This window comes from Rhinopithecus roxellana, chromosome 20, assembly GCF_007565055.1.
Source record: "Rhinopithecus roxellana isolate Shanxi Qingling chromosome 20, ASM756505v1, whole genome shotgun sequence".
In the NCBI taxonomy this organism is placed as follows: domain Eukaryota; kingdom Metazoa; phylum Chordata; class Mammalia; order Primates; family Cercopithecidae; genus Rhinopithecus; species Rhinopithecus roxellana.
Genome location: NC_044568.1, coordinates 80,638,132 through 80,655,288, shown reverse-complemented (window position 1 = coordinate 80,655,288; position 17,157 = coordinate 80,638,132). Strand labels below are relative to the sequence as shown.

At 41.8% G+C, this 17,157-nt stretch overlaps 1 protein-coding gene across 1 annotated transcript in view; it reads right to left on the bottom strand.

The window, feature by feature from the left end:
• Positions 1-17,157, bottom strand: part of SHISA9 (shisa family member 9) — a 341,495-nt gene that overhangs the window by 25,325 nt on the left and 299,013 nt on the right. Inside the window, exon 3 of the mRNA XM_010358680.2 lies at positions 9,433-9,588. Within this exon, the coding sequence (XP_010356982.2) occupies positions 9,433-9,588 (156 nt within the window). The remainder of the gene's footprint in view (positions 1-9,432; positions 9,589-17,157) is intronic.

Here is a 17,157-nt window from a genome sequence, read left to right as displayed (position 1 = left end):
TGTATGCTTTCGTGTTTTAACAATCACACGATTGTAAGATTATGAACTGTGTATTTCACTGTATGTAAAATATACCGCCAATACCGCATACCTCAAATACACTAGACTTCAATTATACTCAGCATCATTGGGAAACTTGTACTTTCTTTTTTTTTTTTTTTTTTTTTTTTGAGACAGAGTCTTGCTCTGTTGTCCAGGCTGTAGTGCAGTGGCGCAATATCGGCTCACTGGAACCTCCACCCCCACCGCCCCCCAGGTTCAAGTGATTCTCCTGCCTCAGCCTCCCCAGTAGCTGAGATTACAGGCGAGCACCACCACACCTGGCTAATTTTTGTATTTTTAGTAGAGATGGTGTTTCACCACGTTGGCCAGGCTGGTCTCGAACTCCTGATCTCAAGTGATTTGGCCAGGCTGGTCTCAAACTCCTGATCTCAAGTGATCTGCCCACTTCAGCCTCCCCAAGTGCTGGGATTATAGATGTGAGCCACTGTGCCCAGCCAAACTTTTACTTTCAAACAAAGAAAAATGATGAGTACCTTGGTAAGCTCTCCTTCCCCCAGAAGAGCAGGGGATAGGCTTTCCCAACTTTTCTTTTGCCTGGTTACATACTTTAGATGCCAGAAATTTCTCTGCAGAAGACAGCATAGTTTCATGGAAAGAACATAGGATTCCAAGTCAAGCACTCTTGAATATGAGTCTTGGCTCTGCCATTTACTAAAAGTATGGATTATGGGGAAATAACTATGCTAAGTTTGTTTCCCCTTCTGCAAAATGGAGGGACTCACGCCCCCGCTTAGAGGCGTGCTGTTCATGAGTTCAGTGATGTTAGCCCCCTTTCTGACCTAACTTCAAAAGAAATTAAACTAGTAGAGTCCAATCCATGGCCAAGTGCCTCATGTATGGCTCTTAGGGTTTTCACTCAGGATTCCAAGAGTAAAGAGGGAATTCCTGCCATATTGAAGTATATTGTTGCTGTTGTTTGAAAAAGCACTATTGGAAAACGCACTGTGATTCTGGCCAAATAGTCAATCATCTGTCATATAGCAACACAGACAATTTTTTAAAATAAAATTAAATTTTTGAATTAGAAATGAAGGCACACAGCATTTTATCAAAGATGCTGGTACATCCTGTCTCTTTCTCATACTCAGTGGCCAAGGTTGCATTGAGCCATCTTAAGGGCACATAATCAGGAATCTTTGGTCACCTAGGAGTTCAATAATCAGAAACCTAGAGGAAAAACTGGACAAGGGGTTAATGAAAGATAAATGTCAATGTGCAGGCAACTTTCTGTTTGCAAAGCCCATCAGGAATTACATAAAAGGGTGAAAGGGTGATCTTTTCTAGTTCTGGAAGTACCAATCATCCCTCTCTGAACCACCAAGTGAACTTTAGGGATTTTTTTTTTTTTTTTTTTTTTTTTTTTTTTTTTTGAGGCAGAGTCTCACTCTGTTTCCAAGGCTGGAGTACAGTGGCACGATCTCTGCTCACTGCAAGCTCTGCCTCCTAGGTTCACGCCATTCTCCTGCCTCAGTCTCCTGAGTAGCTGGGACTACGGGCGCCCACCACCACGCCTGGCTAATTTTTAGTAGAGATGGGGTTTCACCGTGTTAGCCTGGATGGTCTCCATCTCCTGACCCCATGATCCGTCCACCTTGGCCTCCCAAAGGGCTGGGATTACAGGTGTGAGCCACCGCACCCGGCCTAGGGATATTTTCATAAAGACATCTGTCTTGCAAACTTTGGCCTATGAAGAACCACAAGGTAGGCTCCCATACTGTAACCATATGGGCACCTCAGGCCAGGGAACTTGTATGCTTAACTGGATTTTCAGGTTACATTTTTGGTTCTGTCTATAACAAGACACATTCTCAACCTTGACGTTGGTGGGAAATGTTTAAATCCACATTACAATTTTGCTTTAGTAAGAAGAGTCAATTGAGTGAAACAGAATATTTCTCTGATGGATTGTATTGAAATATAATATTCCTCTGATGGATAGCATTACAGTATCTATATGCCTGGGCATTGACCTTTATTGTCCACCCTGAAGATGGGGAACTTGAAGAGGTCTGGACTGATTCTTTGAGGGTCCTTAGGACACTTTAGAAAAACCATTTGTTTGTTTGTTTGCTTGCTTACCTGCTTGTTTTATCAGATCTCCGACATGAGTTAACTTTCATTTATGTCTTTCCCATCAGACCAGAGTAAAAAATATGGAACCAACCCTTCCTCCCCCAAAATGAAACGTGGGCAATTGCATGTTAATCCAGGTACCAGTGTATCTCGGAGATCAGGGGAAAATCCTGACCGCAGATAACTCTGGTGTGGGTCTTTAATATGCTGCAGGATTTGCTGAGGACTGACATGCATCAGGCTAAGAACTTTACCCGCACTATGTCATCAAATTTTCGAAGCCATTATCTGTGTATTTTTATTATCTCCATTTTACAGAAGGGGAAACTGAGACCTGAGGAAGTTAAATAATTTCTGCAATTACTTGATAAATGTTCAAGCTGGGTCTTAAACTCAGCCCTGACCAATTCCAGAGGCTATGCTATATTCCGCTATCCTACTGATTCTCTTAGACCCCCTCTCAGGCTAGATGAGGTGCTTCTCTTAGGACATTATTCACTAGTTTTATAAATAGGTGTTGGGAGTCCTTACTAAGCACCCCACATGACATTAGGCACTGGGGATACATTGACGAATGAGATAGACTTGGTTCATGACTCAGTGGGACCTGCAGTCAAGGAAAACCAGACTTAATGTTTGGAGAATGAATGAACGAACTGAAGGAATAACTCAAAGTCATCATCCCTTCTGGTACAAAGTCCTATATGGTTTAGCCCCTGACACTTCCCTAGTGTGCGCTAATATTTTACCAAGAGCTGGGCAGTGAACCCCTTGGGAACAGAAACCATTCTGCAATTACATGCCATGTATGACTAGGTGGTGCATGTCCAAATCTCTCAATAGGAGAATCGCTTGAACCCAGGAGGCAGAGATTGCGGTGGGCCGAGATCACGCCATGGCACTCCAGCCTGGGTGACAGGAGCGAAACTCCATCTCAAAAAAAAAAAAAAAAAACAAAAACAAAAAAAAGAAAAAGAAAAGAGGTCCCTTTACACATGAATGAGGGTGATCCCAACAAGCAAACAAAAATAAAATATAACAAAAGAGAAAGGAAGGCAGGTTTGGGGAGAATTTGTCTTAGAAACAATCAACATTACCATCCTTTATTCAAACCTTTTTTTCCCCGAGTTGGCAGGAAATGAATGGGACATATTTAAGGCATTCTAACAACTAGAATGAGTAGAATTATTTAATTTTCTAATTTTAAAATTAAAATGGAGCTTGGACATCTTATACTTCAGTTTTCTCATTTTTCATATGAAGAAGCTGAAATCCAAGAGCTTCATTGACCTGCTCAAAGTCATATAGCTAAGTACGGTTAGAGTCTGAGTGAGACAGAGCCTCTGATCATCTTCCCAGTGCTCTGGATATTAAAGCTTCCCAGAGAAATTTATTTTCCAGAAGTATTTTTGAGCTTACCCGTTAACCCTAAAGATTGTCTAACCTCTCCTTATTCTCTGGATTGAAATATTTAGAAAACGAATCTAGTTATCGGAGGTTGCAGAACTTTCAACGGCAAACCATTTTTTAAACAACTCCTCTCCTGGATGGTAATGAGTTCATTAATAAAATGCATTTCATCATTCACACCATGATCACATTATGCTTTAACAAAGAACCCTTGAAAGAACATTTATTATGGGATCTGCATTTTATTTGTGCAGGCAGATGCTGGATTCCTGGCTAACACATTGAGTCAAGCAACCCCTCAGTCTACTCTGCATTGGCCCTTCAGATTCACAAGACCGTCTGTGTCTCAGAGAAAGCCCTGAGAACTCTCACAATGGTCAGAAAAACAGGATGAAGAACAGGAGGGGGTACATCAACCACATCTAGGACTAGGGAAGGTGCCCCACGTGGGATGCTTCAGAGTTTTCTAGGAGGTATAAGGGTGCTTCCTTACAACCAAGCTATTCTTTTTTTTTTTTTTTCTTGTCGAAGACAAGCTCATTCATTCATTCAACAAACATTTCAGGAGTTCCTGATTTATGAACAGAGGGTTACTCAAAGAGTGTGAAATGATTTTCACACTGAAAATTTAATCCCAAATGCACTGCAGACATTTGCTATGTAGAGGAGCCCCACATAAATCTTGGAGAAAATCAGGGAATTTCTGTTGGAATATCCCTCTGCTATTTTCCCAGAGAGCGACTGGGTGTCAGACTGGAGTGCAGGGGCACCATCTTGGCTCACTGCAACCTCCACCTCCCAGGTTCAAGCGATTCTCATGCCTCAGCTTCCAGAGTAGCTGGGATTACAGGCGCCCACCAACACGCCTGGCTAATTTTTGTATTTTTAGTAGAGATGGGGTTTTGCCATATTGGCCAGGCTGGTCTTCAACTCCTGGCCTGGTTGATTTTGTAAATGCCTAAAGAATACAATAAAATGGCATATGTTAGATGATAAATAACATCTATCTAACATCTATCTGAGCCTCCCAGGAGGCTCAGAAAGGGAAGTGAGCCACCAAATAGCATATGAAGGCTTCCACAGTTACACTGGCGAAGATGCCGTGACTCTTGCTCTCCGAGGTAACAGCCCTCATCCCTTCCTAGTGATACTGAGTACATTCAAATGTGGTTGGGATGCATATGCTGTGCAAACAGGGAATACGGAATAGAAGGAATCTGTTGTCATGGGACATAATGAGGGTTGAGCTGGGCATAGAAATTCAGTGTGAAACATGGGTGACCAGTATATAGGGTCTTACAAGACTTCAGATTTAGAAAAGCCTGTGTCAGTTTGAACATCCTGTGTCCTTGGTATTATAAATTTGGCTCAGTCACTATTTGAATGATTCCATCTGGAAATCCTAAGATATCAGGGAACATGAATTCCCAAAGATAGACTTCTGGTACAAACACTCGCTAAGCACCTAGTAAGTGCCTGGCCCTATGCTAGGCACCAAAATGCTTGTTTTGTGAATCTGATGTGTGTTGATTATGGTTACCACAGGCATCTTAGACACATGGTTGTGTCAGTGCTTTGGGTTCTGGTGTTAGTTTATAACAGGATTAGCATATTTCATACTGAAATCAATCAGCAAGTATCTCCCATCCCATCTCCATTGAGGGGCTTGGCAGTGGGGAAGAAAAAAGGATGAACAGTTGATAATAAAGGAAAGTACACGGTTTGTAGGGTATTCTGCCTGCCCAGAGTTTTCCAGGAGCCAAAACTATGTGGAAATAGATAAATAAATAAAGTTTATGAATAACTAAAGAGTAGAAGGACCTCCACCAATAAACAGGATTCCACTCAAAGTGAATTATTCTAATGCTTTGGAGCTTCTGACACTCAATTCTGCTTGGAAGGTGAGGACTCCATGTTGGAAAAGGGGAATGTTTAAGGAATCCTTCCTGGCCAAAAGTGGTGGTTCACACCTGTAATCTCAGCACTTGAGGAGGCCGAGGCAGGCAGATCATTTGAGGTCAGGAGTTTGAGACCAGCTGAGCAACATGAAGAAACCCGTCTCTACTAAAAATACAAAAAAAAGAAAAAAAAAAAATTAGGTCTGGTGGTGCACGCCTGTAATCTCACCTACTCGGGAGGCTAAGGAGGAGAATCGCTTGCACTCTGGAGGCAGAGGTTGCAGTGAGCCAAGATCATGCCATTGCACTCCAGCCAGGGTGATAGAGTGAGACTCTGTCTCAAAAAAGAAAAAAGAAGACCTTCCTATGATATCTGAGCATGCTCTAAGATGGAAATCAGAAAAGGATTCATCCATGGGGCTACTAGAAACAGGACCAGGGAGCTCTGGAGAAGGGAGGTGACAAATATATATTGAATGAAGGTCCTTTACCAGGCTACAATATAAGTCATCACAGGCATCCTTAGGCCCATTTTACAGATTTACAGATTACAAGACTGAGACCTTAAAAAGGGGTTAAGTGTTGCCCAAGGCTACACAGATAGTAAGTAGTAGGGCTAGGATTTGAACTCACATCTGTTTGGCTCCTTCTAGCTCCCCAAGGAATAGACTCAGAGAAGGAACAGGTTAAGTAGAAAACCTGGCTTTAAAATCTCTCCTCTGAGACAGGGAAAGAAAACAGATCTCATAGCACATAGTGAGAAGGGAAGGAAAGGAATTTCCCCCATGTAGTAACAATGCACAGGAATGTAAAGAACAATTAAGATCATTAGAAGAGGAAATTCATATGAACTTTAAAGCAGTTTTTTCCAATTCTGTGAAGAAACTCATTGGTAGCTTGATGGGGATGGCATTGAATCTATAAATAACCTTGGGCAGTATGGCCATTTTCACTATATTGATTCTTCCTATCCATGAGCATGGTATGTTTTTCCATTTGTTTGTGTCCTCTTTTATTTCACTGAGCAGTGGTTTGTAGTTCTCCTTGAAGAGGTCCTTGACATCCCTTGTAAGTTGGATTCCTAGGTATTTTATTCTCTTTGAAGCAATTGTGAATGGAAGTTCATTCATGATTTGGCTCTCTGTTTGTCTGTGACTGGTGTATAAGAATGCTTCTGATTTTTGCACATTAATTTTGTATCCTGAGACTTTGTTGAAGTTGCTTATCAGCTTAAGGAGATTTTGGGCTGAGACAATGGGGTTTTCTAAATATACAATCATGTCATCTGCAAACAGGCACAATTTGACTTCTTCTTTTCCTAACTGAATACCCTTGATTTCTTTCTCTTGCCTGATTGCCCTAGCCAGAACTTCCAACACTATGTTGAATAGGAGTGGTGAGAGAGGGCATCCCTGTCTTGTGCCAGTTTTCAGAGGGAATTTTTCCAGTTTTTACCCATTCAGTATGATATTGGCTGTGGGTTTGTCATAAATAGCTCTTATTATTTTGAGGTACGTTCCATCAATACCAAATGTCCATCAGTGACAGAATGGATTCAGAAAATGTGGCATATATACACCATGGAATACTATGCAGCCATAAAAAAGGATGAGTTTGCATCCTTTGTAGGGACATGGATGCAGCTGGAAACCATCATTCTTAGCAAACTATCACAAGAACAGAAAACCAAACACCGCATGTTTTCACTCATAGGTGAGAACTGAACAATGAGATCACTTGGACTCGGGAAGGGGAACATCACACACCGGGGCCTATCATGGGGAGGGGGGAGGGGGGAGGGATTGCATTGGGAGATATACCTGATGTAAATGACGAGTGGATGGGTGCTGACGACTTGATGGGTGCAGCACACCAACATGGCACAAGTATACATATGTAACAAACCTGCACATTATGCACATGTACCCTAGAACTTAAAATATAATAATAATAATAAAAAAAGGAAATTCAGAGCAAGCACTTGAAACGGGATTTGGTATTCCTGGATGTGGGGCTGATGAAGCGGTTTTCATGAACGGCTGTCACCCCTGGCTTCACACTAGAAACAGCCACAGAGTGCTTTAAACATGCGCATGTCTGAATCTTATCTTCAACCAGTTCAATTGAAATCTCTAAGGTGGGCCTGGGGCATCCTTATATTTTACCTGCTCTCCAGGTGATTCTAGTAATTGGCATCCACATATGAGAACCACTGATTTAGGGAACCTGAGATTGCCACAGTCAATCAGGAGTCAGGAATCGCTTTCTGTGGCTCTTACTTCTATCCGATAGAACCCTTTTATGAGCAAACTGTTCAGGAGCCTCAGTCACTGTCAGGGTTACTATCATACCCCCTCATGTTTAAATTGAAGAATGGACTGAAGGAACCAGGGCAGTGGTGGAGGCAATGGCTCTGGAGTGATAAAAATAGAGTTCAATTCTCAGCTCTGTCACCCACTGCTGCTTGACTTGGGCAAGTTATATTAGCCTCTTAGAGTCTCAGTTTTCTAATCTGGCAATTGGGATAATCATTGTGTCTTCACCTTGGAATCACTATGAGAAAACAAGGGTTCAATTCAATGTCTTGCACTTGGTAAGAACTCAATTAGTAGTAGCTCCAGACTGCCCACCCCAGTAAATATTTAAATCCTGAAGAGCAGAAGTTGCCTGGGATAGGAATGTGCATTGTTCACCAACTTCTTAGAAATGGGATGGACTATGCAGGTGAAGGGTGTTACCCATACCCACTAAAGTGTAAGGCATTTCTGAGATGGAGAGACCTTGATTATATGTCAATATTCCCTGAGGATCAACTAGGGTAGATGGAGATGGTAAAGGTGTTAAAGTGTCGGTGGGACCAAATGAGCATCCAGGTTCTCCTCCCCAGGAAATAGCCCTCACCGCACATGTGCCCCTCGCCCAGCCACCCTTCCTTACACGGCAATGTAGAACTTGTTCTAGGTCAGAGAAAGCAGCTGAGGGTCTCTGATCCTTAGAAACCTGTGTCCCAGGTAGAGAGACCCAGAAGATGAGTAGATAGATAGATGTTTAGACAGACAGACAGACAGATAGATAGATAGATAGATAGATAGATAGATAGAGAGAGAGAGAGAGAGATAGATAGATAATAGGTAGATAGATGATAGATGAATAGATAGATAATAGGTAGATAGATAATAGATAGATATATGATTGATGATAGATAATATATAGATAGATAGATAAGTAGATAGGTAGATGGATGGAAGGATGGATGGATGTTAGATAATATATAGGTAGGTAGATAGATGGATAAGTGACTAGGTGGATGGGTGGATGGATTGATAGATGATAGATAGATAGATGGTAGGATAATAGATAGATAGATAGATAGATAGATAGATAGATAGATAGATAGAATAAATAATAGGTAGGTAGATAAGTGAATAGGTAGATGGATGGGTGATGGATGGATGGATAGATGGACAGATATATAATACATAGGTAGGTAGATAGATGGATAAGTGAATAGATGGATGGGTGGATGGATTGATAGATGATAGATGGATGATAAGATAATAGGTAGACAGATAGATTCAACAGATAATAGGTAGATAGATAAGTGAATAAGTAGATGGATGGATGATGGATGGATGGATGGACAGACAGATAATACATATGTACGCAGATAGATGGATGGATAAGTGAATAGGTGGACGGATGAATGAATGGATAGAGTGGATAGGCAGATGGATGGATGAATGAATGGATAGATAGATAGATAGATAGATAGATAGATAGATAGATAGATAGACAGACAGACAGACATATTTATAGACAGAGAGAGAATGAAAATGAGATAGAGGCAGAGAAAAGCAGAAAGACGGAACAAAAAATAAGAGCTAGAAAAAGGAATTAGGAAAGAAAACTGGAGATAAAGAGATCTACAAGAAGCAGCAAAGGACAGGAAAGAAGAGAAAGAAAAAATGATCCATCAGGAGACCCTTACCGACTGCCTTTAAGGAGGCGTACTTGTTGAGCTCTTTCCCTGGTGGCTGCTGTTCGTAGGGGTTGGAGATCTGGCCCAGGTTCGGGTATGAATGTGGATGGCCCATCTGCTGGAGAAGAGGAGAGGTGGGCACTGCGTTGTTCATCTGGGTGGCATCTGGAAGTGAAGACACAGAAGGAGACTGTCACAGAGAGGGCAGAACCATCTACTTTCCCTCCTATCACCACATCCCTGGAGACCAAAACTCTCCCCACCCTTTAGGGACTCAAGTTGCAAAACAGCAGAGGGTTCACAGATGCATGGGACACAACTGAGTTTATAATCTTTACTGGAGAGCAAATGAGGACAGGTAGGTGTTCTTCCAACATCACCTCAAAGGATGTGCTCAAAAACATGTTAAACTAACATGTTAAGGTCCTATCAGTAGACAGGTTATTTTTGTCATTGAAACGATATTTGTACAAAAAGATGCCCAACCTCAGTAACAGTCAAAGAAATGCAAGTCAGAAGAACAAGGAGAAGCCATTCCTTTGCCAAGAGATTGGCAGATGTTAAAGGGATTGAAGGACATAAGTACCGGCAGAGATACTGAGTACAGGGAGGCCTCCTAAGGCTGCTGGTGGACATGCAATTTGCTATATTTGCAGGAAGAAATCAGGCACTGAGTATTGAAATGTAAATCATATGTATATGCTGACTGAACAATACCACTTCTAGCAATTGAGCCTACAGAAATATAAGCATCAGAATGTAAGGATATTTGTTCAGAGATGTTTTTGCACCATTGTTTGTAAAATGAAAACACTCACACAGAAACAATCTGAACTCCTATCAATGTGGGAATTCTTAAATGAATTATTATAATACGTATGATATACATAATATGTACACATAGGATGGAATATCATTCAGGTGTCAGAAAAAAATGAATGAAAAATTGAACAGTTTCTTATGGTTTATATTGTTAAAGGGAAAAAAGCAAACTTTAAAGGAAAGCAAATAGTATAGTATTTTTTGTGAAGTAAAAGAAAAATCTATGTGTATATTTTTGCATACTATGGGTTTGCGTAAGACAGAAACATATGTAAAGACAAACAAACTGAATACTGGCTACTTGAGGGGAAATGAGATTCAGGGAAAGAGAGATTCAAGGTTTTTCTGAGCTGAGATCTGCAGGAAGGAGGGTTGTTATGATAGTTCAGTGTGGTGGAAGGTGGAAGGTATGAGGGAGGGTATTTCAGGCGGGGGAAGCAGCATGAGCAAAAGCTGTGGAGCTGGATGGAAACTGGTGTGCTCAGCAACAGAAGGAATTGCCCTCCGAGCTCCGGCCATGCACAGCTAGAGAATACAGTGTGAGGAAAGTGGAATGAGGTGGGACTGGAGAGGGTGGCAGGACCCAGTGAACATTGGTAAAGGTTCCTCTCTTCATCCTGAGAGCAACGGGATGGACAGACAGGAGGCGAGAACCAAATGGGAGATTCCATTCCCATTTGGTTCTCGCCTCCTGTCTATCCATCCCATCACTGTGAGATAATGATGGCTCACTTTCAGGTGGAAAGTACAGGTTCCCTCTGGCTTCATGAAGCACATGTGTCCATCCAGGTATGCACTGCAGTGGATGCTGGTGGTGTCTTGAAAGATCCCCTTTATCCAGCATGTACCCCCATTTCCCAGCTGCTGCAAATGTTGGCTGCTAACAGCTCATAGCTGCCTTCAGTACACAGAGAATTACTCTTGGCTAATGGAAGCCACTGTCCTGGGGTCAATATGCTTCACCCATCTCGTCCTCAGGTGGTCAACAACCAATGTCCCACTGACGCTGACGTCCAAAGACCAGCCCCTTGTCTCAACATGGGTATAACTTTATGAAATGATGATACTCCAGAGTTCACATGGACTGGGACAAGTTTAGAGTAAGGGGTAGGCAATCTTTTTCTGTAAAGGGCCAGAGAGTAAGTATTTTAGACTTTGTAGGCCATCAGTCTCTGTTTTAACTACTCAACTCTGCCTTTGTAGCATGAATGCAGCCCTAGAGGGTAGACAGTTGACCCTCTGTATCCACAGGTTCTACACCCTAGAATTCAGCCAACTGTGAATTGAAAATACCCAGAAAAAAATTAAAAATAACAATACAATAAAATATAATAATATACAAATACAATAAAAAATAATACAAGTAAAAATACAGTATAACAACTATTTACATAACATTTGCATTGTACTAGTATTATAAGTAATCTAGAGATGATTTAAAGTATATGAGAGGATATGAGTAGGTTATATGAAAACACTATGACATTTTTTATAACGGACTTGAGCATCTGTTGATATTGGTATCCATGGAGGGTCCTGAAACCAAATCCCCATGGATACCATGGGACAAACATATAAATGGGCATGGCTGAGTTCCAATACAACTTTATTTACAAAAACAGGTAGTACCAAATTTGACCCAAGGGCTATAGTTTGACAACCCCTGAATCTGGACCTTGCCTGAAACCCCATTTTTGTGTGGCTGGCTCTCTAACCTTTCCAAGGTGCTTCCCTCATAATCTTAGAGGTGTGTATTTATGTGTTACCTGAAGAGCACTCCCTCAGAGTCACATGCATCTGAATCCCTTTCCCAGGCTTTGCTTTTAGATAACTCAACCCCTGATGTATATGAAAAAGTTTTGGCTTTAGAAACCAACAAACCCAAATGGAAAGAGGCAGGGATACCTTAGCTGAGGCATGAGGGTAGGGAGAGTATTTTTATCACTTTACCTGCATGGGCCATCACACAAGCCCAAGTGTTAAATGGAATGTCACCAAACATAAGGGCCAAGTAACCCAGTCTCTGGCCAACGTCTGCAAAGATGCATGCATCCTTCTACCATGATAGCTTTTTGGCTGAGATTCAGGTGCCATGGGAGAGTCCCAGGATTAATAAAGTAACAGTAGAAAAGGTGTTGATAAGGTATGGCTTTCACTATACCTTGGAACCCAAGATCCTCTGACATTCTCCTCTCCAAAGCCAACCCACCAGGGTTCCTGTCTGCTTCCCCCCGGGCATGTCAGGCCAGCCATGTTTTATTCCCAAGTATTGGTCCTGCAGGAAACGGCTTACTGTTTAAGTTCTCATTGTATGCTGCCATGTGTGTGTGTGTGTGTGTGTGTGTGTGTGTGTGTTTCATGACATATTTTTTGGTGGATAGCTACTGTTTTTGTACACAGTCCTTATCTTAGTGACTTCTGGGGAAACACAAACTAAGACAGTTACCATGATTGGCAGCTCATCACACAACTCAAGTGGCGATAAAGCAGCATACCAAAGAACTCAAATGCAAGCATATTTGGCAGGCGATCTCAGGAAATACTTGTAGCAAAAGCATGGGGGAGTTAGGGAACAAGAAGCAAATAGAGTGCAATGCCAAGCAAGATGCAATGTGGTCGACTGGCGTTTAATCCCACTCTGGAATTCTGGTAAATGGTATCGAATGCATGCCTCAAAATTATGTCACCCCAAGGGCAAAGGAGCCCTTAGTATTTACACACAAACTCCTATTAGTCATTGGTTGAGGGCTGCTTCCGGGAGACATTAATTCGTTAGCACTCGCAACTTCCCATGTTCACAGGCAAAGCAAGCTCCAGTGGCCAGAGATACCCTCGCTCAGGGATGTAAGAGCCGGCAGTTGAAAAGCAGGTGAGTATGTGCCCAAATAACAAGGGCTCACTGTGCTATATAGTAATTCAGACCCCTGGCCATGGAAGCGAGCATGGGCCTGAATCAGACCAATCTCAGTACCTCCTTCTTCTTATAATGATTGGACCAGAGGAGAGCATGTGATCTATGTTGGGCCAATCAAAAGTTCTTTCATCAACTTTTCTACTTGGAACCACTGGAGTCAAACAACGAAAAGGCCATGAAGTCAAGTGAATTTGAACCTACCATGTGGAGAAAATCTTTCTTCATTATGAAAGAGTAAGAATCACACCCACAGGAAAGAAGCTGAGGAGACAGAGAAGCCCCTTTCTAAAGAGTGTGTTTTGTAAGGCTCCTGCCACTTGCAATGTAGAGTCCTGATTAAGGCAATTGTTGTTCGGATTTCCTCGGGGAAGCTGAAACTGGGGAAGGCTGTCCATGCAGTAAACCCAGGTATTGCCTTAAGATGGAAAAGGTATTGCCCCTCAGTTTTCTACAGAGCTACAGCAGAAATTTCAAACAACAAATTGGCTACAGCGTGCCCAAGGATGCTAGTAAGCTAACTTATGTCTCAATGGCAGGGTCCCCTACCTCTGGAAATATATCCCAAACACTAGACTGTCTAATTAAAGAGTTGAACCTTCAAAGCCTGTTATCCTCCAGTATAAGTCCTTTCGGTCATCTGTTTGATCCGTCAGTCCCAGACTCAACCTACTAGGCTCAAACCCTGTTTCCAGATCTGCCAGGGAAAACGCTAAACACTTTGTTGAAGAAAAACTAATAATTCTACAGAGATGTTCCTCACTGAGTATCTTTGGACACACTTTTATATTATTAAACAGACTACATGATATTCCCTTATAAAGTATTTGCTTTTGGATTATTTCTCCCAAGTCCTGAGACACGTCAGGGGCAGTGAGTAGTTACTTAATATAAGTAGGCACAACCATAAGACCCCCCCAAAGTGATCCCCTTCAAAAGAAGAAGTGAGGCCACCCCAAGTTGCATTTCCAGTTTCACATTAAGAACCACGTAAAGCAAATTTCTGGCAGTTTTAGATAGCCATTTTTTTTTTTTTTTTTTGCTAGTTTCCAGGCACTGAATATTCAGAAATATTAAAATCCAGTTTCAGGGCAGCAATCAAAATTTATTAAGCAGACATTTGTGACTAGGTTTTCTAAATGTCATTTTCATTTCACTGGACAGGAAGATAGAGACCAGACCTGGCAACTCAGTTGCTTTGTGAGTTTTCCACAAATATATTCAGCTAGGGAGGAGAAACAAAAAAAAAATGCAGATTGGAGATAAGCCCAGGTTGGAATCCAAGAAAACTAGAACAATAGGATGAGCGAAAAAATGCAGCATGAATGAGATCTAGGTTATAGTCTGCAAATACTTCCCTTGTCAAGCTGAGAGAAGAAATATGCATGTGTGTACATGTGTGTGTATATATATGTAGGTATGCATGTGTACATATACATACAAGTATATATGTATACATATACACACACATATTAATTTCTTTTTCTTTTGGAGATGGAGTCTCACTCTGTCGCCCAGGTTGGAGTACAGTGGAGAGATCTCAGCTCACTGCAACCTCCGCCTCCCAAGTTCAAGTGATTCTCCTGCTTCAGCCTCCTGAGTAGCTGGGATTACAGGCATGCGCCACCACGTCCAGCTAATTTTTGTATTTTTAGTAGAGACGGGATTTCTCCATGTTGGCCAGGCTGGTCTTGAACTCCTGACCTCAGGTGATCTGCCCACCTCAGCCTCCCAAAGTGCTGGGCTTACAGACGTGAGCCACCTCGCCCAGTACATATATATAATTTCTTTTCCACAGTCATAGCAATAGACGGAGTCCAGTAACATGTCTAGCTCTCAGAAGTTCCCTTCTGGACATTCCCCATCCCCAGAGATACCTTACCCACCTCTGTGGAAAAGTACTCCTTATCCAATGCCACAAGAAAACTTTCCCCACCTCATTATAAGCGCAACTCATTATGACCCTTCGAAATAACTAATGAAGACTTGCGCTTCTGTGATGCTGTTTTTCCATGCAGACCCTCGGTCCGCAAATGACAAATTGATGGTGTCCTGTGCTCTCCTTCCTAAGACAGGGAAGGAACCTCCTATATCCTACAACCATCTTCAAAGAAGGTTAAGATACAATTACTCTAATTGGAAGTATCTGGCAGACTTGCACCAAGGTAGCCACCATGTAACTCCTGTTGTTATGTGGTATATCTTAGTTACTAAACAGGGAAAGAAAATGGATACAATTCAGATAGAGCCAGTGAAGGTAAAAATGCTCAGTTACAAACACTGAGAGAATGCTCCAAGTTTCTCCGTGCAGAGGAGACAAATATTAACTGTCAGAAACTAGACCATTCTGGCTTGTCTTAAAGGAAAGGCAACACAGTGACTCCTTCAAAGCATATCTCAAGGAGGAGTAGCCCAGAAAGGCACTAGATAGTCAAATAGTGTTGTTCTGTCAAGCACACACCATGTTCCAGACAGTAGGTAAAGAGCTTCTCACGCTCTCTCTCTCTATATATATATATACACACACATATGTGTATATATATGTGTGTGTATATATATATATATATATATATTTTTTTTTTTTTTTTTTTTTGAGGTACAGTTTCACTGTGTCACCCAGGCTGGAGTGCAGTGGCATGATCTCAGCTCACTGCAATCTCCGCCTCCCAGGTTCAGGTGATCCTCCCATCTCAGCCTCCCAAGTAGCTGGGATTACAGGCATGAACCACCATGTCCAGCTAATGTTTGTATTTTTAGTAGAGATATGGTTTCGCCATGTTGGCTAGGCTGGTCCTGAACTCCTGACCTCAAGGGATCCACCTGCCTCAGTCTCCCAAAGTGTTGGTATTACAGGTGTGAGCCACCACGCCTGGCCTCAAACAATGAATTTTTTAAAACCTTTTACCATGAAACAGTTTTAGATTTACAAAAGTACTGCAAAGATAGTAGAGAGAGTTCCTGTACCCTCCAGACCCAGTTTCCCTATTATTAACATATTAGTATGGTACATTTGTTACAGTGAGTGAATCAATATTGATATGTTACTATTTGTCTTTTCTGTTTCAAAATATCTAGGTACCACATTAAACTTAGACTTTAGTCATATCTCTTTAGATTCTTCTTGCCTGTGACAGTTTCTCAGACTTTCCCTTTATTGATGACTGACAATTTGGAGGAGTACAGGGTCGGATATCTTGTAGAATGGACTTCTTCTTCTTCTTCTTCTTTTTTTTTTTTTTTTGAGACAGAGTCTTGCTCTGTCACCCAGGCTGGAGTGCAGTGGTGCAATCTCGGCTCACTGTAGCCTCTGCCTCCCAGGTTCAAGCGATTCTCCTGCCTCAGCCTCCCAAGTAGCTGGGACCACAGGCACACACCACCATGCCCGGATAATATTTTGTATTTTTAGTAAGAGACGGGGTTTCACCATGTTGGCCAGGCTGATCTCGAACTCCTGACCTCAGGTGATCTGCCTGCCTCAGCCCCCCAAACTGTTGAGATTACAGGCATGAGCCACTGCGCCTGGCCAAATGGAATTTGTTTCATATTTTTCTCATGATTAGATGGGGGTTATGGGTTTGGAGGTGAGGGGAATCACCGAGGTAAAGTGACATTCTCATCATAACATAGCAAAGGTACGTACTATGATGACTCATCGCTATTGATGTTAAACTATCACCTGGCTTAGGTAGTATTGGACAGGTTTCTCCTCTATAAAATTATTTTATTTTCCCCTTTTTTCATATTGTACTCTTTGGAAAGAAGTCACTGTGTACCATTCACACCGTATCTAAGGAGTAGGGGTTATGTTCTACCTCCTTGAGCGGAAAGAATATCTACATAAACTATTTGGAATTATTCCTCATGGAAGATTTGTCTCTCCTTCCCCACTTATGTATTGATTCAATCATGTATTTGTATCAGTGTAGACACATGGATATGTATTTTATACTTTGGGTTATAATTTACTACCACTTTAATTTGTTTTGTTGCTCAGGTTGTTC